A 23,009-nucleotide genomic window follows, 5' to 3' on the forward strand; every position below is an offset into this window, starting at 1 on the left:
TCCCCTGTACGTAGAACAGACAGATGACATATGTGAAAAGAAGCATTTCAGTGTATCTATACCTGTGCGAGTCACAAATAAAGCATAACCTTATATTATATTATATACCCCATTTTCCCTAAAGTGCTGGATGTGCCAATCAAGGACTGTAAAATACTTTGTGTTCATCTTACATAAGAGGTATAGTTATATTTCATGAAGCTACTCGAGGTGCATAGGTGAGAGATAAGCCAGAAAGGGGTAATTGTCTTTAAAAATCACTATCCATGTAGCTGAAGTACCTACTTCTCTTAGTTTTTTATTTTATTTTATTTTTTAAGAATCTTATCTTCACTTAATAAAGTCAGGAGCATTTTCAGAATATCTGGCTCCGGCAATGGAATTTCTCTTTTTCAATATGAGAAAAACTGATGAGGAACCCTGCGTTTCAAAATATTACCATGAAATATTACCATGAAATATTACCATGCTCTAAGACACAACACTCCTTCCCAACCAGATGTCAGCTACAGGGTAATACTCTCACAGTGTGCTACTGGTTTCTGGGGAAAAGAAAAATCTGTGGCAACTCACAACACACTAAGTTACATTAAGTGTGGTTCGCATCTTAAAATGAAGGCCAGCTGATTGTGCTGGGGATAAAGTTCCAATCCTTCAGAGTTTCAGTCAGCTGGGTCATTAAAACAGATGTATGGTTAAATGTGGGTATTCTCAGAAGTTCATGTGCCACGTCGTAGTCTGGACATTAAGAAAAACACTGACAACACAGAGGTGTGAACCATAAATGAGCTGTGAACCATAAACCTCTTCCTGACAACATCTATACATGAAACTCTAAAAGACTCAGGTCATACACAGAAATCACTTAAGACAACTGATGAAGATATCGTTGTATGTTTAGACAGAGCTTTATGTATTCATAAGATTGTGGAGCATGGATAGTCTACCAGCGGTATCTGTAAAATATGGGACAAGTATGGTCATTCATTCTGAGGCAAAAGCTCTTTGCTATCTAGTTGAATCATATCACGCGGTGATAGTTTTGTGTTTAACTAACCAGAAAATGTGCTCATGAGGGATTTCGCTTCAGTCCGTAACAGGCAATCGCCCACCCACTGCCCTTACATCCTTGGCCTGACAAGTGGATGGACAGCATTTTACGAGTTATGCTAGGTGGCTAGCTTGGCTAGCTTGCGAACAAATAGCTGCTTGCTGGGTGCTAGCTGAAGATACCTGCATGCTAACATTTTGTGAACTGTAACAATTCTCATCTGCCATTTTCAATATACACTTAAGGAAATAATTGATTGCAATATTGCCTGCAACAATTCAATGCCAGCAACCGTGTGCCTTTATTGCGTATCTTAGATAAGCTTAGATAAGTCAGACCTTATGTAAGACTGCTTAGATAAGCTGCCTGAGTCGTCCAACAGAATTAGAACATGCATACTTACAGGTGAGATTTTAATTTACAGATAAACTAAAATGACACTGATGCATCTGAAGTACATAATACAGATATGAAACCCTTTCTTTGAAAGTGGCATGCTTTTACATAAAGTATGTGCAGTATGGACCGCAACCTTGTAAGCAGCGTCTCCTGACCCGATCCTCAGGGCCTAACAGTCAGTCCATGCTTTTGCTCCCTCCCAGAATGTGGACTGTCCGTAGGTCCCCAGGGACCGGATTGGGAAACACTGCTGTAAAGGGTATGCAGTAATGGAAGATGAAGGGGAAAAATGGAAATATTAAATGAGCTTCTCATGATCATTCTTACTGTCTACTTGACCATGTTGGTCTGCAGCGAAGCAGAGGCACTCGCAGCCAGATAACTCCTTGTTCTGGAGTCTCAGTCATCTACTGATATATTGCATACTGCGCTATATTATATACCATTTTATACTGCGCTATATTATATACCATTTTATACTGCGCTATATTATATACCATTTTATACTGCGCTATATTATATACCATTTTATACTGTGCTATATTATATACCATTTTATACTGCACTATATTATATACCATTTTATACTGCACTATATTATATACCATTTTATTCTGTGCTATATTATATACCATTTTATACTGTGCTATATTATATACCATTTTATACTGCGCTATATTATATACCATTTTATACTGCACTATATTATATACCGTTTTATACTGCGCTATATTATATACCATTTTATACTGTGCTATATTATATACCATTTTATATTGCACTATGTGTGTCCCTATCCTTCACCACTTTGTACTGTAAGTGCCGTATTGCATCATCCTTTTGGTTAAATGTAGCACCATGGCTCCATGTAAAAGCCTTTTGTTTTATGATGCATTTGTGAAACAGCAATAAAACTGAATTGAACGATTAGAATTCAAACTACCAAGACTGAGATACTAAAGGTCTGACCTTAGATATGCAGCCATTTGTTTTTTATAACAGGAAGGTGCATCATAGTTCTGTAGTTTTGCAGGCCACTTAGATACCAAGATATAAAATAAGATGCAATTACTTCATATGAGTTAGATCACTGATATTAATTCCTGCACTGGTTCACTATACCAATTACTCGGTGACTAATGAAATGAAACAGGAAGTCTTTTTTTCACTTCTGGCACTTGTCTCAATTTGGTTCCACTCTCTGATCATAATCATTTATAGGGATTAAAGTAAGTCTCATTTCAATTGATTTGTATACCTGCATTGTCAATATCTCTTCATCACTTAATCTTTTTTTCATCAGCATATCTGTGGCAAACCAGAAAACAGCGTGTTATCTAACCCTGGGAATTATTGGGCATTAGCACTGATGGACGACTTCCTTGCAGGCATCATTAGTTTGGATTCATCCCACTTGGTATTTTCAGCACCTGCGACCAGTGTCTGCTAGACACAAGAATTATTACCATTGTATTTTCTCTGGTGTATAAATTAATCACGGGTATCATGAGCAACTAATTATAATTTCTGGACTATGACCAAGAAACACAATTCCCCAAGGAACATATAAGACTTATACATCAATAAAATGTGGTTGTGGGACCTGAAGAAAACAATAGCTCTTGTCTATGGCACACAGGTTGTCCGTGTGTGTTTGAAATGCAAAGACAGAGCTGCGTCGCTTTAAGATCGGCTTTCTGCTTACCGAGGGTCACATCGGTGTCACTATCCCTGTGAGAAGGAGGAGCTCAAACAGAACAGCAGCCCAGAGTGCATATCAATGAGCAGCGATCATTTCTCTGAGCTGAAGCGTTAATGACTTACAGGTCTGGGGCTTGTTAGACAACTTCCAAAGATTCACATCACATCTGATCCCCCGATTATCTGTTAAAGACATTCAGACTTTCTTTTTAGCCTTGCAAGCTGATGCATCAACAAGGTCGTCTTTATATATACGATAAATATGTATACATAATTAGTATCCAAAGGGAACAGCTAGTCAAAACTCAAATATGGTTATACTAAAAGTTTGTAAATGTATTCAAGCATAAAATGGACTTGAAAACTGATAGAATAACTGAATTGTATGAAATATACTGTTAATTTGTTTGGACAAGTTTACAGCAACATAGTAATTTTCCTCTGTAAAAGTATTTTCCATTTGCTTTTCCCATCAGTTTCAGTGTGACTTCTTGAATCTCTATACCGTTGAATAAAGGCAGCTAACAACCTCATGTAAATAAATAGCTCAACAATTGCATGCTGTGCCTCATGTCAAGGACAGATTTGGGGATTCAGTTTCATAGAACTTCAATTATTTTTAATGTAATTCCTGACGGAGTTCAGAGCATCAGTATGAACTACAGATGCTGGGCTTCAACTTAAATCAATAAAAAAAGTCGGTGATTCACTTGTGTTGATGCTCAAGGCCGAGTCTCCAGGAATTTCAATGCCTCTTCTTACAGCCGGGGAAAAACGGTAGCCTTATCTGAAGTGTACCGTTTGTGTCACTGTTGTGATATAATCTTAGCTCAATAATATTATGTCATTTTACGAAATAAGTATTTCCCACTTTCTCTGAATGTGTCTGTGGAAGGGAAAGCAGTGGCAGGCCATGGTCCATCGGGAGGGTAGGTCAGGTCCCATCTCAACCCTGTTCTGGGTGGCTATTTATATGAAGATATCTTTTCCCCCGAAAAAATCCTGGAATAAAACTATTTAACATCACAAAAAAAACAGTGAATTTCTTTTGTATGCTTTGTTAACCTTCCAGTGTGCCTAATATTCCATCTCTCGGAATCCTGTTCACTTCATAAAAGCGGTTACATTAATAATAAGGGTCAGGTCCTCCTTACCTACTCCCTGGGTCATGTGGTTTTCATCCCGATCCAACCGGCTTCACACACTCCGCCGTTTCCAGTAGCTTCGCATTACGTCACATAGCCAGCAGACTGGTGTTGCAACTGCATAATGACTTTACACCAATAAAACTCACAAAGATCCATAATCAGTCAAACTTCACTCTCCCTTTGCTAAAGCAGAGCAGTGAATCTGGGCCAGTAAGATGATTGAGATTAAAATGATTAAGATTACTGGTAACACTTCCTATGAATACCATATCTACAGGAATCTATGAACACATTCATAACACAGTATAATGCATTCATAAAGCATTATTAAGATGCTGTAATGTTTTATTAATTCTTGATTATTATTATAATATGTTATAGATGATGGTTTCAAGTGGTACAAGATTATTTAGTGTTCATTTGCTTTGAAAAGTATTAATTGTATGACTTAAGAACGCGAGCTGTAATACAGCAGATAGGTTCCCTGCTATTGACTTGCCCTGTTACACTTGATTGTGAATTATAGCAATGTTATGGCTGGAGTGACAGACGAAGGCAGCAGGTCAAAGAATGGAAACGAAATCAATAGGAGCGCCTGGGGAGCGGAGCCTGGGAAGGGCAGCGTCCTCGGGCCCTCCTGGAATTAATAATTGAGCATCATGATCAGGATCATTCTAACATGGCATCTTTCCATCCTGAGCACGATCTGCTTGTATTTATCTTTGGGTCAGTGGTTTTTACTTCCATAACTAGCATCATGATTGGCGTTTTGAGGAAACTTCAATTGAAGCGAAAGCAGAATTAACACATTTTTGAATGGGCTGCCCAAAGGTCTATTTGTTAATAGTTAAAATTGCATTGTTGGTCAGTAGTATTATATTGCCTAATTTTAACACCCACCCCCCCCTCCCCCTTGTGGCAGCGTAATGGTGCAGTGGTTAGCACTGTTGCCTCACACCTCTGGGACCAGGGTTCGATTACCTGCCGTAGCTCCTCATGTGTGGAGTTTGCATGTTCTCCCCATGTTGTCGGGGGTTTCCTCCAGGTACTATGGTTCCCCCCACAGTCCAAACACATGCTGAGGTGTTTTGCAGTTACCAAATTGGTAGTAGGTGTTAATGGTGTGAGTGACTGGTGTGTGAGTGTACCCTGCCATGGGTTGCTGCCCCATCCTGGGTTGTTTCCTGCCTTGTGTCTGTAGTCTTTGCCCCCCCCCCCCATCCCTGAATAGAACAACTGCTTACAGAAAATGGATGCAACTCCCAAACAGAGCCTTAGGTTTGTTTATTATTTAAGAATTAGTTGCTTGTATAGTTTAGTTTAGTTGTCACTCTTCCGATACTAAAACTAATACTGTAAAATAATAAATAGCGCCTCCCTAAGAAGTCAAGCTTGTGAGTTGGGATGCCACGTCCTGTGTGGATCGAGATGCTTACTTCTCAATACAGATGACTCTGTCAGGACAAGGCCGCGGGGAGCTGAGGGCCTGCTGGAAATTACCTTCATGACAAAGAGTCACCCAGACATGGAAGTTGATCAGCACTCACAGCAACACTCACAACAACACTCATAAAGAAAGGAAATCGTTGACTGTACCTTCCCTCTAGTATTAATATTCAGTTGGCCTTTTAGTACTCAGATACTCATCGTATCCCAAACAGCATTATAAATACCACTTATCTTAAGTGAATAAAAGTGCTCTGAAGTGAATTTGAATAAAACTGTGCTTATTCACCGCTTTCAGAATTATTGTGTCTTCACTGATTGGTGTAGCCTGGAAACAACATCGTAATAAGAGCATAGATGGGTATGGGGAAAACAAGCAATGGCTTCCATGTCAAGAGAATATATACAGGAGGCAAATATTGGAATGTAGACATTGGGGGGGCTCCGGGCTGCGGTGCTGTCCCACAGAGTGCAGAGTGGATTTCATGTCTGGCTGATCTACTGTGAAGGAGCAGATAGATTTACTCCCCCTACCATCCTAAACAAAGGGCAGCTTAATTTCACATGTTTCACTTCACAGTCATCTTTGTTGCCCTTTTAAAGTGCTTCATATACCTCGCATTGGTCTTTTCAGCCAATAAATGGCTAGACAAAATGAGTGAGAGAGGGCCACTATTTCTTTTTTTGCCAACATTGCCCACGGCAGACAGCTACACTTGTCTTGTGCTGCTGTAAGCTGGTGGGTTTCCTGCTCACTGGCTCCTTTGAGATATTGTAGCTGCATTGTGTGTACATTCAGTATCAGCTCTGCCATGGGACCCCAGCTCCATTTATTTGGATGAATGAATTATTAATGGCCTGCTGATTTTCCAGGGCTCCAGATGCATTAAAAACACACAATCTATGCATATAACAGATGCATTTCCCAGTGCCATTTTTCCCCTCTACAGAAAAAAGGCTGGAGTTTTCAGAGGAAGCCTTCTGCACTCTGATGATCGGATGGGAAGAAAATTGTTGACCTTGGAGACTGAGGATGCTGTTGCCATGGGAACTGTTAATCCTCCTGTCACTCACGAAAAGCCTCGCAGGTGAGGTGTCCCACAAGTTATCTTTGATATAACACCTGATATGCATACTTTTTAAGGGATCAGTATCACACCTTTTTTGAATATAGTCATTTTATTGTTCTCATTTAAATCATGTAAATCTTGATATTTCCCTGACAGTAACTTGTTTATATAATGCCACACGGATGATATTGTCCCTCATCTTTCTTTAAGAACTATTTTCATACTAAAGGAAGTGACTTCCTCAAACTTCATAAAAGTATTAGACTGTACTTTCAAATTATCTGATGTGTAGAGCCCTACACTTGCCACTTGTGTATATTGTTCTGCATAAATGAGCACTAGCTGTTCTCATTGGCTGCCCGGCCTTTTATTACAGCTCTCTGAAGTTCACAGTATGCAGTTATTGTTGAGACTGGGTCACAAAGGAACTGACTCAGCTCTTTGGTCATTTTTGAGGCTGGGCTTTTGTGCTGCGTAGCGATTGCCCTCCTTTGTGTTTGGGACACACTGTCGTGATTTCTGAGCCATGCACCTGCAGGATGGTGTTAACATGGTGCCCCAGTCCCTACCACTGTCACCAGTGCTGCTTCAAAGGCGTCGAAGCACATCGACCCAGTTACCGCATCATGTAAGAAAACAAGGCTTTCTTTTACCTTGAGGGCCATATCACCATGTTTCCTAAATCAATGGGTCTTTAAGTGAAAGGTTTATTAATTCATTACACGTCAGTCGGGCAACTGCCTGCGAGCTTTGGCAGGACGGCCGTTGCTTCAGATGAAAGATCTTCGCCTTCCCTCTCGGTTCCTCTTTCCTTGTCAATTAGCTTGTGATGCAAAAGGTAGCCCTAGCATTTGCTTTGGCAGGGTCAGGGACCCGTGGAAGAAAGTTGTCACTGAGATAATTTAAAAAAAAAAAAACGCAGTAGACATAGAAAATGCTTGGAGAGATGAAGGTGGAACATAATGGGCAGATAGATTAGAAATTATCAAAGGGACATAGCATTTCAGTACCTGCTTTTTTTCTAAAACCATTAGTTTCCTTTAAATAATTTTTTATTTGAACAGACCAGAAACACGGTGTGTTATTTAGTCACTGTGTGCAGTAATAAATGACTTTTACAAGAATTTAATTGCCATTCATACATCAAACGCTCCTGATTTCTTTCCTCCAAGGGCATAGATTTGGGTGTGGACGGTTGGGGTGTGTCCCTACTAATATTGTGAGAGTACTGTATGTGTTTAGGGGTTTAGGGGGCTGATATGGTCCCTACCAATGTCGAAACCAAACCTACAGCCTTGCTCTCTTCCATCCATTTTCCAACTGATAGGCAGCACAGGGCCCTGTCTGAGGCACCAGTGCATGGGGAGAGAATATGCAATCATGCAAAATGCAAAGAGGAAGCGCAGCTCAATCCTCAGCCCTGTCTGAGGCACCAGTGCATGGGGAGAGTATATGCAATCATGCAAAACGCAAAGAGGAAGCGCAGCTCAATCCTCAGCCCTGTCTGAGGCACCAGTGCATGGGGAGAGAATATGCAATCATGCAGAAATGCAAGAAGGAAGCGCAGCTCAAACCTCAGCCCTGTCTGAGGCACCAGTGCTCCTCAGTGAGCCAGCATGCTGCCCTATTTACTTTATTGTTGTAGTTCCAGCAATATAAAATAAATGTGAATTTATAAGTTATACTCATATTATCACAGTCCTGGAAAAGCATTGTAAGACTGATGGATTTATGTCAACAGATTTATCAGGATTCCATGTAAGATGTCATTTAAAACAGCAAATGGTTAAAGACATTGCCCCCCTGGAATCCTATCCAGGGAGTTTGATAGCCTTATGACCTGCACTGTTTGGGATAGGAATCAGTCTCACCCTGATGATGGATGGATGGATGGATGGATGGATGGATGGATGGATGATTGACTGCTTTTTGCATTGTTTGTATATTGTTACATATTTTACCTTTACAATCTGCACTGTGCACTTTGTTGTTTATTTGCTCCTCCTCTCGTGCTGCATTTTTTTTATTTCACTGCATGCACCTACAGTAACTCAAGAACCAAGTGATGTTATTTTTCTGTTGGACTGTGGTGACAGTGTGGTCGTCTTCAACTGTAAAGCTAAGGGCAGCCCAATGGCGAGTTATAGGTGAGTAATTTTGCCATTATCGTCAAACTGCTTAAAGATTCACCGCAATTGAAAACGTGTGACGTAACACAGGCATTTTATCGCTGATAAATGGAAAAGCTAAAGCTAATGCTAATGCTCATCTGACATACTTCAGAATGTAATGAATCTGTTTGAATTTTTTGTATTGTATGAAAAAATGGACTGAAATTGCTTCACAGGTGGGAATTTAATGGAGAAGACATCGCGATAGGCAGTGATTCAGAGTGCAGGCTGACAGAAGGAAACCTGCTGATTAACAGCCCAGAACCAACGCGACATGGAGGAATATATCAGTGTATCGCCAGCAATCCCCCCCCCCAGGCACCACCAGCAGGAAGGCCAGAGTGCAGTCTGCATGTAAGAGAGCTTCTTCTAATTGTGTCATGAGCTTGACTCTCTGCCAGTGATAGACCGTTTTAAGGACTGTGGTGGGCCTGCTTTTCTGTTGCTCTTTGAGTTGAAACGCTTTCACTACAGGTTTAAAAAAATGCTAATGTTACTTTTAACAAGAATCTTGAAAATGAGTAACCAGCCTCTTTCCATCAGTTTCATTCATCCCTTCCTGTACAAAACAGAAAAGCAAACACTTGCATTCAGTTAACTGGCAGTCAGCATCAATGTGATTTGAGTCTTTAAGTCAACTTGCATCATGCGCAGTTGGTTACTGATGTTAAATCAAATTGTTCTTTAATAAACATTTAATATGTCAGTAAAATTCTTTTTTTCAAAAGATAATTTGCAGATTCTCCAACTAGACATAAATTTTTCCAAAAATGTATATTTTCCCATAAGCCTGAAATAATTCACGAAAGGCCTATAATTTGATAAATTGATGCATGCTACGTGGTGGCAGGACGGTGCTGTACTTTACACTATCGCCTCACACCTCTGGGACCATGCAGGGTTCGATCCATCTTGTGTGGAGTTTGCACGTTCTCTCCATGTCATTCTGGGGTTTCCTCTTGGGTTTCCTCTGGGTACTCCAGTTTCCCAGTTACCAACTCCCATTTGGAGTTACCAATTGTCCATAGGTATGACTGGTGTGTGAGTGTCCCCTGTGATGGTTCAGCACCCCATCCTTGGTTGTTCCCTGCCTTGTGCCCTGTGATGGTTCAGCACCCCATCCTTGGTTGTTCCCTGCCTTGTGCCCTGTGACGGTTCAGCACCCCATCCTGGGTTGTTCCCTGCCTTGTGCCCTGTGACGGTTCAGCACCCCATCCTGGGTTGTTCCCTGCCTTGTGCCCTGTGATGGTTCAGCACCCCATCCTTGGTTGTTCCCTGCCTTGTGCCCTGTGATGGTTCAGCACCCCATCCTGGGTTGTTCCCTGCCTTGTGCCCTGTGACGGTTCAGCACCCCATCCTGGGTTGTTCCCTGCCTTGTGCCCTGTGATGGTTCAGCACCCCATCCTTGGTTGTTCCCTGCCTTGTGCCCTGTGATGGTTCAGCACCCCATCCTTGGTTGTTCCCTGCCTTGTGCCCTGTGACGGTTCAGCACCCCATCCTGGGTTGTTCCCTGCCTTGTGCCCTGTGATGGTTCAGCACCCCATCCTTGGTTGTTCCCTGCCTTGTGCCCTGTGACGGTTCAGCACCCCATCCTTGGTTGTTCCCTGCCTTGTGCCCTGTGATGGTTCAGCACCCCATCCTTGGTTGTTCCCTGCCTTGTGCCCTGTGATGGTTCAGCACCCCATCCTTGGTTGTTCCCTGCCTTGTGCCCTGTGATGGTTCAGCACCCCATCCTTGGTTGTTCCCTGCCTTGTGCCCATAGCCTCCAGAATAGGCTCCAGACATTTACTGAGTAAATGGCTCACATTTAAGGTTTTGTCTGACAAAATTCAGCTGTTTTTAAAACTGAAGTAAATGTTAGATCACTCTGGATGAGAATGTAATAGCTTGTTACACCACCTTATACTAATTATTAAAATGGGGGGATTAATAGATTTGAATAAAATTGGTTTGAAGGCTACGGGCACATTAGCCATTAGCCATGGCACAGTGACCGTTTTGGTCAGAAATCCAGCTCCCACATTTTTTTCCACTTTACAGGCTTTTAACACACTTTCCAATGCTGTCTAATGGACACATTTTTAAAAAAATGAAAGACTGAATGTGAATTATCTTAGGAAGCAAGCCACAATTGTGCTGTGGCCCTTCAATTTTGTATGAGAAATGTATGTTAGATTTTTATTCTCAAGATAAGTTTTTCCTTTCAAAGAGCACTGTATTACATATGAGGGTTTTTAGTCACCAAGTATAGTTTCTGTCCTTGGACTTTTTCATCTATTATTTCATAAAAGCCTAACACGATGGGGTGAGATGGAAGGCCTGACGTATTCTGTACTTTATGTATTTTCTGCCAGAAACACTTATGAGTATGAGTATGCCGTGAGTGACTGTAAAATGATGTAATAGTCACTCAAACAATGGCAGGGCTGGATGCCTGGATCATTTGAAGACGTGTTTTTATTCTCACAGATATGCAGAACTTTAGCAGCGAGCCAGGAGCCTGACAAATGTGCAAGAGGGTCAGACTATGGCGCTGCTTTCTGGTCCTCTGCGTCACTGGAGGTACGCCCTTGCCGGCATAATCTCAATCCTCGTAGTTACCACTGCTCTCTCGTGGCAACTTCCACTCAGCTACTGATAAATACTGTATGTAGGTCATGTGAACAATGCAACGGCGAATGACCCTGTTCAGTGAAAATGTCACTGGGAGTCAAAGGGCTGAGAGACTTTAGCAATCATAGCGTGTATGTGCTAATGTATCCTGTTGGTAAGCATTCTCTAACCGCCCTCAAACCAGAGAAGTCCTCGTCTGTTTGCCTGTCGATCTTTTTCCCCTATAATGTTAGTGAGGATGTTCTACACAAGTGAAGTTCCTTCTCCTTGGGTCATTTTTAGTCTAGTGACGTGGAGTGTGTGGAGAAAGTGCAGGTTTTTTTTTTTCTTTAAGAGTAGTACTGTAGGTAGTAAAGGCATCAGAGCCATTCAAACAGTGTTGTGGTGCATCTACAATGGAGCATTTCTCCCATGCAGAGCTGCACGGTGGCTCATGTGTGCGCTGCTGATTAGCACACCCTCACGGTGCCGTCTGCCTCCATCAGTGGCCCTGTGCAGCAAGCACAGTTTCACAGCAGCGGCTTGTCACCATTTGACTTAACATTTGCAAGCAAATCGATGGCCAGCAGGTTAGGCACCAGACACAGGAAGTTTACTGTCTGCTTTTTCTTAGCTATTTACTCCATTATGTCTCATTCTCTAAGACTTTTATATGTTTTTTTGCCACTATGAGACCAGATACCCTTCATAAAACTTAATGACTTTCTGCAGTTTTCAACATTCTGTCTCTGCACTCTGAGAGCTTTAATTGTTTTAATTCATTCTGTCCCACAAGGAGGCAAAAGTGACTAACTGCCCGTGCAATAGAATAGAGGCTCTGGGATATAATATTTTTCCTCACTATGAAGCCTTTTTTTCCCTCTTCCTCACTCTAATAAAAGTTTCTTAATTTGGACATGATGTCCCCAGACCCTGACATGCTCGGTTTTGTTAAATGGAGCTCTGGTTTCATAACGGTCCACAAATCAGGTGGAACTCACTTCCAGGCTTGGACCTTCCAGAGGGAATGCAGATCGACAGCACCCAGAAGCACCAGCAGTTAATGAGTTCCAGTGACTGTGTAAACAGACAGCCACCATGGCTTGCCTCACGCTTTCGTTTGGCCCTTGGGTCTTGTTTGCTTATACGCTACACTTTTGTCTGGTGTGTCTGGTTGTTTGACTTGGGTGAATATTCGTGCTGCTTTTTCTAATCTGGTTTCTTGGTTATTCTGGCCCTTGACTGGGTGAGTCTGTTCCATTGACTTGTGTTTGACCCTCCTCACCCGCATCCTGTGCGCCTCTTCTCATGCTGAGAAACCCTTTCCCGCCAGTGGCCCAAGTCCCATCAGCACTAAGCACCTGGCCATCCTCCACCTGGGAATGGCGTCTGGCGGGGCTCGAGATCCTGGGTTCCCCGGCCGGTGGTGATCAGGCACGGGAGGCCTGATACTTTGCTGACCATTCCTTGTTTTGTAGTCAGTAAAACACTTGGCTTTGCTGGCTGGTCTTGCCTGTTGTTGTAGGAGCTCTGGAGAAAGTGCTTATAGAAAAAGTGTCCCGTGTAGTTTCTGAGTTATGCTATGTCCTTGTACAGAATTATATTTAAATGATTGTAGTGACAGTAATTTCGTAAACAGAGCACGTTGTAAATTAGCCACTATCTTATTGTCATCAATTTTAATTTGAAATAAGAATTTGAAACTCTAAATTAGCCATTATCTTATTGTCATCAAGGCAAAGCTTCCGCAATGAAAACCGTTTCCATAATCAATATGGCTGCACTTTGGCAAAAAATAACAAGGAACACTGTGCTTGACCAAGAAAAATGCTTGTACAGTGGTACCTCGGTTCTCGAACTGACTAGAACTCGAATTTCTTGAAAGTCGAACAAACCAGTTTGACCTAGAACTCGATCTGAATATCAAAAGTCGAACCGTGAACGCTGACCTAATATATATTCTACGCGCCAGGAAATGAGTCATACTACAATGCAATTCTTACTTGAATGCCTTCTTCACAGACTGGACGATTAACCAAATAAAGCAGCGCAATATTACAGTAACTAACAATAAATAAACCACTAATTCACATGTACTATTAGAGCGTTTATGTCATTTATTTAAACTTTATTTTACCAGGTAAATTAACTGAGAACCAGTTCTCACTGCTTTACGTGATATTCGGGAGAAATAGCAGATTACACATCGGAACTGCCTGGGATACAAACGTCAGCCAATAAGGGCAAAGGTGTGTCGTCACGGAGGCGGTTCCAGTTTGTGCAGCCGGGTGAGAGGTCGCAATGCATCTAATCGTAATGCATTGCGTCAGGATCAGAACGCGTTGCTTTAAGCCAGCGCTGTAAGCAAGTCGAACGCACCCAATGACCGGACTGGGGACACAAACTGAAACGCGGACTTAATACAGAGGACTAATGACAACAACCAGAAACAGCTGATCACATGGGGATCCCACACGAGGTTAACGAGGGGGCGTGGCACACGGAAGGAGCGGATGATCGGGGCAGGACAGGGGTAATGTTGGGATAAGTTCTTTATCGTTTTGGAAGCCATTAAGAAAAAAATGCTCTTCTTGTTTTATCCTGTTCATTTTGTGTTTAAATGCTAAAAAAAACAAAAAACATTTAGGTGTAATTTTGGGGGGCCGTCAACCAATTAATTGGTTTTCCATTATTTCTTATGGGAAAAATTCGATCAGAACTTAACTTTTTAGGATTCGATCCGGAGTCCGGAACGGATTAAGTTCGAGAACCGAGGTACCACTGTATAATTAAAACAAAAACAACTAAAATAAATAAAAAAAAACACGGGGCATTTTTCCCCCCAGAAATGACCAATTGTTCTTCATACTCAGTCTTTCCTGGAGCACATGTGTTTGCTTCAGAAATTCCACCATTTAGCTAATGTGAAGCTCTCATAGTATGAACCTTGTGCAGGGACCTTTTCACGTCGAATGCACTGCTCACCAGGACAACAGATTGTCAGAGATGAGCCAGAGGAAGAGTCTCCGGAGAGCACCGATAGGGTGTTAGCCCAATCTCAAAGTCTTCTCAGCTGGATGGGGAAAATCTATATTGATTCTCATCCTTTGCATCATTGTCACATCCAGAGAGAGCAGCAGCTGCTGTCCAGAAGGAGATGTGTCAGTATTACGGTAAATGAGAGGGTTTTACCGCTGAGTCTGTTATTTCATCTTTTTTTTATTTTTTATTTAAATACCGGTGGATTTTAAATGGGCAACCAAGATTTCTTCAGCAAGATCTTCGATGCTTTTTGTCCCAGAAGACAGGAATTTTGTACATCGCAAAGGTGGATGCTTCAGGTGTAGGAATCTACACCTGTGCAGTGAGGCACCTGATGACGAACAGCACAGTGCTAGGCACCCCCACGCCAGTGTTCCTGAGCAGTGATGGCCAGCTGCTAATTGTACTTACTGTTCTGGAAACAGTGGCACAATGCTGTGGTTACGCTGAATGTGAGCAATGGATGAACTAGCTGTCTCAGCTGATTAAAACATTTGTTTGTTTTTTTTTTTCTCATATGCAGTTGCAATACATTCCTCATTCCAGGTAGTGCTAACTTGTGCTCTCTACTCTTGTCAGTACTGTGGGGTTAATGCCTACAGTATGTCTGAATTTTCCTCCCACAGTCACAAAACGCACAAACATGCGGGGTTTAGCACTTGTATTGAGCTTAATTTCCTGCATGAATGGACAAGTTCAGTTGCTGATCATAGCACAGTTAGGTGGGTAGTTGTCATCTATTCCTTATATCTTCCTAACACTACGACGGATGGGAAATCAGAGAGTAGATGGGAAATCTCTTCTTGCCCTTCATTTCATCTTCCACACTGGGCCACAGGTTGCAGTGAAGTTAGTTTGAGAAGCTGAAATTTATAACGCTAGCAGTTAACATCTTTGAAATCTTTTCTTTCTGCATCCCTGCAGGCCTGAAGTCTGCTTCGCACAGGGGATCGTCTGTGAAATTGGAATGCTTTGCATTGGAAAAGTAGGTCTCAAGTTATATCAGCATTCTGGCAGGATGTCCAGAGAAATGCCTGTCATCCTCCAATGGGCACTTGGCCCTCAATAGCCACACTCTATATGGATCAAGCTGGAGAAGATCTTTCAAATTTTTTTTCAGTGTCCACTCACCATATCTTTCCCTTGAACAACAGGCATTTTCTTTCATTTGGAAAAGCAGGTGACTTACCTGTCCTTTCTGGTTGATCTACTGTAGCCCAGTACCTGCTTCGACATGGAGAAGAACAGACGGAAATCCTTTTCCGGAAAGATCAAAATCAACAACGACAACAACAATACTCCCATACTTCCAGCCAGAAGATGCTGGCTCCTTTGAATGCATGGCGGAGAACACCAGGGCATGAAATGCTGAAAACGACAGCTACTGTTCTATGATATCAGCATTCACTGGCATTTTTGCCAGATTAAAAGTTTAAAATGATGTGCTGTTTTTAAAAGTGTAAAGAAGAAATATTTGCTTTCAGGCTTAGAAATATTTTATTATATATAAGAATTCTTGTTTCTGTTGTGAAGTACATTTGGGATTCCCTGACTATTATCAGTTGAATCAAACAGTGACATCTAATCAAATGTCAGATAATTAAGCATTACCTCATAACTTATCCTGAGTGGATTTATCTTGATTTGTCCAAAGTTCAGCAAAGTAAGTCTAATTAAATTGGCTGTTTCACTAATTATAAAGTGGGAATTGATAATGATTTTGTTCATTTCATTAAAGAGTGCCATGAAACCTGGAAGATGTGAATTTAATTTGTTGTGTTTTACCGTTCTGCTTTATGACTTCCAAGCTGTTGCTTGTCTGCATGAATTCTGCTAGCAGCTACTGTGCATAAAGAAAAGAAACAAACAGGCTACCAATCACACCCTCAGGTGGTACGAAAAGTACTTGCAAATGTATATACCGATGTCGTCCAAGGGGTAGTTGTGCATGTATTCCTTATAATGTGCTTTGTAACAGTTTATAGACCTGAATTCATGTGAAACCCGAACTCGGCATAGGGATTCCCTTACAGATGTTGGATGCAGACGTTGAAAGACACCCATGTGTCCTTTGAAGCAGACCTTTCCTGGAAACGCAGTGCCGGTGGGAAGCCTAAGCCACTGTACAGATGGCTGAAGAATGGCCAGTGGTTTGGGGCTGATTTAGTCCCCCCTTGAAATCAAACCTATGCTCTTGAGTGACGATCTGGACCCGACTGAATTTTGAGACAAATTGCACCAAAACTGAAACAACACCATCAGTGGCAGCAAAGGGAACGGTGACTGCAGAAGACATTTGATATTTTGAACTTGATAATTCAAAAAGTATATGATGGGTCGTATTATCACTTCACAAAAACATTAAATAGATGAAGATCTACACTTTTTACATCATGACATATTGCACCAAAACTGAAGGAGCAGTGCTGGGAAAGGAGGGAAAGGAGGGAAAGGGAGGCTGCAGAAAATTCTTGATATTGTGAAGACAGTAACTCTAAAAGTATTTGATGGATATTTTTTCAAACTTCCCTTGAACATTGTGCAGGTGATGAATTTGGGGCTGTTTCACTTTGAGACAAATCACACCAAAGTGGAAGTAGTGTCAGTGCACTGTCAGGTACCGCTCTGGTACAGTTTTGTACTCCAAGGTAATGTACCCCCAATGGTACAAAAATGTCCTGCCAATTGTACCTACAGCTATGGTACAGTTGGCAAGTCCTTTAGGGTATAGCCCTAGTGGCACATAATTGTACCATCAAACATATAAATTGGTCCTTTTTTTCTGACAGTGAGGTGGTACATGTGATTACATCCAGACAAGTCACACAAAGCCTTTAATAAAGATTTTTTTGAAGAGTGTGTAGGGGAGCTATAAATTGCAGATGGTGCTGTGGGAGGTGTTTGTGTTTGAAGGGGTAACGGGACTGTCCGGGGAATGCGCTGCTGTCATTCCCACAGCATTTAGCTTTCTTCAGTATGATAAATGGATGTGCAAATGCAGGATCAAGCAAACTTCCAGAGTGTGAATGGTTTTCCTTTTTCTTTATGCAACAGCCCCCTCTTAATAGTCCGCTGCAAATTTCTCTTTAGTAGTTTTCTTGCCAGTGAAACATGCCAGTGAACATTAACATGTTTGTCATTGTTCTCAGTGACTGTTTGACTAGTGTTGTAACTGACTGATTTCCCGAGACTGTCACAAATTGAGGCTTTTATTGATGATGGATGATATAAATACAACAGTACAAGTAATGAAAAGAACTGGAAAAGAGTTTTGATATGAGTATTAAATGATCAACTCTGGAATTTTATCATACTTATATATGCATTCATATGAATGACAGTTTATATATGGACTGAATCATTTGTGCATATTTTTCACTGGGACAGAATCCAAGTATAAGGTGGTAAATTATCCATTTATAACTTCAACCTGATGGATTCTGGGATGTACCAGTGCTTGGCAGAGAAGGATGATGGAGAAATCTATGCCAGCGCTGAACTCAAGGTTGTTGGTAGGTGAGGATTGTGTAATACAAGATCTGACATTAGAACAAACATCACATCACTCAGGCAGCTCACGAGACACCTATGTGGTGACATGATTAAATAGTTTGACATATTATGCACTTTAGATATGGCTAATCAAAAGTAATCAAGTCAGAACAAGTCAGTCATTTAAGTGTAATGTACTGGCATAATTATAAAGCCATTATAGACTTGACATTTAAATGTAATATTTGTGGCCCAGTGGGGGGAGGGTCCTGAGTATTGTTTTGTCTATCAGCACCTCCTCCAGATTTCTGTGTGAGCACAGTAAACTTAAAGCAGTCTGTGTCAGTCCAGAGAGGAGGGGAGGTGGATCCCTGCAGGGTGGCCGCAGGTACGGAACCTTTATAGTGGTACCACTCCTGAGTGCCTGTAAAAGGTCCCACGTGGCCACTGGGTGACCAATGTGGTAAAAAGGTAAAAACCATGAGGTGCAGAACCCATTTACACGACCACTGGCTGCAGCACTGACACAGCGACTGAGGACATTCTCCCGCGTGGGAAGGTGATATCGCTGCTTAAGTGCTCACTTCAGATATATTTTATACTGCAGGTTCATATTAAATGCGGCTCTCATTAGCACAGCTGTTCGTATGGGCCTTAGCGCTTCTGGGCAAGGAGCCGTTTCACTCACTGCTATTAGATTTCCAGAATTCCATTTGGCAGCACTCCAGAAAAGTTCATACCGAGAGGTATCCCTATATGTCTCCTGGGTTTATTCTAAACATGTTATCCAGGGGTGAGTAAGGGCTTGACTGCCTGTCTTAATGGTTAAGTGTTTTTCTTATTGGCTGCTGCCTCTTGTATTGTACACCTGGTGAAGTTATCCACTACACATGGTATCAGTTGATGGCCACTATAGTTTTCCTGTAGGAGTTACAGTTTATCCACTTTTTTGTACAGTGTTAGTGTTGAAGGTCACTTATTACTCACTGGCAAGTCAGTCGTTTTTTCATTATTTAAAGAAGTGCTTCTTTCCAGAGGAGCCTGCAAACAAGACTGGGGTGCACCCCGGGGGTGACGGACCCCCGGGGGTGTCCGTCACCAGGCACATGCTGCAGGTGGTTTAGAGAATCGGGACTGCAGGAGCAAAGAAGAATAGCTGGTGGGAACATGCAAGCTCAGCAGGGATGGAGCAGAGAATGGATCCAAAGTCTCAACCCCAGAACCTGGAGGCCTACTGAGCTACCCTGCCGCCCTCGCCGGTATTATCATGTGAAATTTATTTTAAATAAATAAATACATACTGGTGCATGGTGCAAATAATACTACTTCCTTTGAATATGTATGCCGTCATCTGGTTTCCATTATCCAGGAGTCTTATTTATGAAAGGTAGTGCCTCGGAGGGTTAGGCAGATAATTACTGCAATAAAGCAATTTAGAGGCAAAGTTCAACCCGCAAGGAGTAAAGTCTGGTACTATGAGATTTAGAATTCAATAGCCAACATGCTAATCCAGTTCTTTATGGCATTTACGTTATGTCAGAGGAATCTACAGTCATGATATTGTGGTCATACTCCCATTGTGCGCTTTCGTAAAATTCACACTCACACAGTGCCGGGAATCTGCATGTACTCGGCCTTGTGAGGAAAACAGAGTTAAGGTTAAGGTTCCTTTATTGTCATCAACGGCTTTATACATGTACAAAGTGTGATGAGACAACGTTTCCCCAAGGCCCCGGTGCAACATCTAGTAACACTGAACGTCACATTCAACAGGGCAAAAGGTGCAAACAGGCAACACAATACAGTGCAAAAGGTGTGATAACATTACAGTGCACAACAAGTTACAATGAATAGACGGAAGAATAAATGGACAGAACAGTACACAACACTCCAGTATCATTTAACTGGGGAGCCTTAGTGACTGGAATTGCACATTGTTATTATATTATATTGTATGGTACTATTGCACATGGTTACTATATTGTACAGAGTAAACATGAAAATGCAGGTATGAGGTATTTCGGAAGAGCTATGATCTAAACTTAAAGTGCGTCCAGAGCCCTGATGGCTTGTGGAACGAAGCTGTTACACAGTCTCGTGGAGGCGGAACGGAAGCTACGATACCGATTGAGTCGCCACTCACATGGACACAGGAAACGCATGCTAACTCCCCAGACAGAGAACATCAGGCCAGGAATCAAACTCACATTCCTGGACGTGTCAGGCCTATGTGCTATTAATAACAAAAATAGGAAATGATGATGAAGAACTGGATTCTGTTATCAATTTGTCTTTCTAACATGCACCTTTTTTCTCAATTACCGCTGCGTTCCGTCTCTACATACCTGCCCACCATCCTGCTGAACATGCTGTCAGTGTGTGGTCTGTGCATCCTCACCCATAGCTTAGGTCTTTCTGGTTAAGAACTGTAACCATGCCTACGAGGTAGGTGCTTCCTTGGGCAGCTGGAACTACACTGACGATCAATCACCAGACCTGGGTCGTCTGCCTCGACACCTGGCGCTCATCTGTACGATGACCTCTTTATTTCTATGAAGTAAGTGAAATCAAAGTTTTATAGCTTTTCCTACCGGATATGAACTATTAGGTCATTCCGCTAGAAATGTCCAGCACTTAGCAAACTGCTGCTGCTCTACAAACTGCTGCAAAGCAGAAAAATAAGAAACTCCCTTGTGTCTCTTGTGTGAATTTTGTTAAATCAATACGCATGGCTAAATGCCTTTAGCGTTTCCATAAATCACGCAGACTACCCACCCAGGCCCCTTCCTTTGAATTGATTGGTTTTGAAAAGGCTGTCATAGAAACAAGTATAAACAGTGAATGCAGAGTTTGCAGGGTAGACAAATAAACATATCAAGAAGAATGTGTGTTTGTGAATTAATAATTCATGTATTTACTATTTGGTGTGCAGGGTGGCGCGGTGGTGGGCACTGATGCCTCACACCTCTGGGACCTGGGCTTCTGTCTCTGCCAGAGTTCCATGTGTGTGGAGTTTGCATGTTCTCACTGTGTTGTTGTGGAGTTTCCTTTGGGTTCTCCAGTTTCCCCCCAAAGTCTAAAAACATGCTGAGGCTAATTGGAGTTGCCAAATTTCCCATAGGTGTGTGAGTGTGCCCTGAAATGGGTTGGTGCCCCATCCTGGGTTGTGCCCTGAAATGGGTTGGTGCCCCATCCTGGGTTGTGCCCTGAAATGGGTTGGTGCCCCATCCTGGGTTGTTCCCTGCCTTGTGCCCTGAAATGGGTTGGTGCCCCATCCTGGGTTGTTCCCTGCCTTCTTCTATAGGTTCTGGACACCCTGTGACCCTGACTAAGATAAGCAGTTTCAGAAAATGGATGGATGGAATTTTTGTGCACTATATTTTCAACAGAAACTTCCAGGGAATGACGTTATGTTTGTTGCTTCTTGGGTGAGTAAAAATTAAATGAATACTACTATATTACTGTTTTATTAAACAGATACAGCATAGGTATATTACCCAACCCTGACCAGAATAAATACTTTCCGGATGGATGGATGACGGGGGTGACACCCCCCCTGGAAAGTGGCCCTTCGGTAGATTCCCATGCAGGAATAAAGTTATGCATTTCATCGTCAAAGAGTGAAATCTGTTATATTTCCTAATTAAGCATATTTTTTTCCTAGTATCATCTAAATCTTTGTGTTTTTATTTTTAGCAGACAACTCAGACTGGCCTATACCCATATCTTGTTCCATTACCTTTCAGAAATAAGCGTTGGTGGATTGATAGCATCACACACATGCTGTATGGTGATAAGGCTCTGGCTAAAGATTCATTACAGGTTGAATCATCGTACCACAATGCACCTCTCTACCCCTACCTCTCTCGTCTAAGGCCCTAAAGCCCCACTGTGCATCATATTACAATACACACATTTAATCTTTTCAGGAGCCTGTATCATGCCATTCCACTGCAAATTCACCCAGCATAAAAACATACACAATTGCCCTGTGCAAGAATGGTGGGAAATATTCAGATATTTTGCCAATGATTAAAAAGTGCTAGATGAGTTCATTATTGTCATTATATCAGAATTTCTAATAATGCATTTGAACCGTGTTAATCTGCATACATTTCCTAAGGAAATAGTCACATATTGCACATATCATTTCCTCCATAAAGTGCTGTGGGGGGGTGCATCTGTCTCCAAGGTGAGCCCTTATCATCCTCACAGTATTGCAGCCACCTCTGTTCTTCCACCAATCAGGCTGATGGTTATGAAGGACGGCAGCCTTCGAATGACCAATGTCAGTGAGACTGAGGGCTCTACACCAGCATGGCACTAAGCCCTTTCAGCGCCTCGAGCAGCTCCAGCATGTTAGCGGTGGAAGGTATTTTACTGGACCCAGATTCCACTGCTTTTTAAGCATAAGGTTCAAACCATGGGAGGGGGGAGGGGGGGGGATCCTAATAACCCAACCGTGAAATTGATAATGAAATATATAGTTGTTTTATGGTCCCGCTAGTGTGACAGAGGCATAACTCATCTCGGGTTTTGTCAGCTGTGAGTTATTGGTCATACAGGAAAGTGGAGAAAATCTCCTGCATCTGTGGAGGACTTTTCCCTCTCCTCCATTCACACATCGCTCTGCTTACTTAATTAAAAAAAAAAAAAAAAAACATAAATGCAAGCATTGCAATTTCACAATTTTGTTGTTTTTTTAAAAGTGGGCTGGAAGATGTACTTCATCTTACAAGCTGATATATAACTTTAATGTTTCATTTTCAAGACAATTTGAGGAAGGAGTTACACAATTTATTTGTTTCTTCAGAATTTTAAAGGTGTCCAGAGGCAAAGACATCTTTAATCTTTTTGTCATTAAAACTTGAGCTACCTCAAACAAAAATGCGGGCAC

The 23,009-nt window shown here is 41.9% G+C and overlaps 1 protein-coding gene across 3 annotated transcripts in view; it reads left to right on the forward strand.

Moving 5' to 3' along the window:
- The window catches only part of LOC111834534 (contactin-5-like), a 45,173-nt gene extending 28,804 nt beyond the window's left edge, over window positions 1-16,369 (forward strand). For 2 of the 3 annotated variants that reach the window (XM_072714999.1, XM_072714997.1), the window contains 6 exons: window positions 6,696-6,833; window positions 8,912-8,962; window positions 9,163-9,340; window positions 11,456-11,548; window positions 15,545-15,605; window positions 15,837-16,369. In XM_072714999.1, the coding sequence (XP_072571100.1) occupies window positions 6,696-6,833; window positions 8,912-8,962; window positions 9,163-9,340; window positions 11,456-11,548; window positions 15,545-15,550 (466 nt within the window). In that variant the 3' untranslated portion in view covers window positions 15,551-15,605; window positions 15,837-16,369. The remainder of the gene's footprint in view (window positions 1-6,695; window positions 6,834-8,911; window positions 8,963-9,162; window positions 9,341-11,455; window positions 11,549-15,544; window positions 15,606-15,836) is intronic. The other variant, XM_072714998.1, reaches the window with a different exon arrangement.
- Window positions 16,370-23,009: the final 6,640 nt, after the last annotated feature.

The sequence above is a fragment of the Paramormyrops kingsleyae genome, chromosome 8 (genome assembly GCF_048594095.1).
Source record: "Paramormyrops kingsleyae isolate MSU_618 chromosome 8, PKINGS_0.4, whole genome shotgun sequence".
Taxonomy (NCBI): domain Eukaryota; kingdom Metazoa; phylum Chordata; class Actinopteri; order Osteoglossiformes; family Mormyridae; genus Paramormyrops; species Paramormyrops kingsleyae.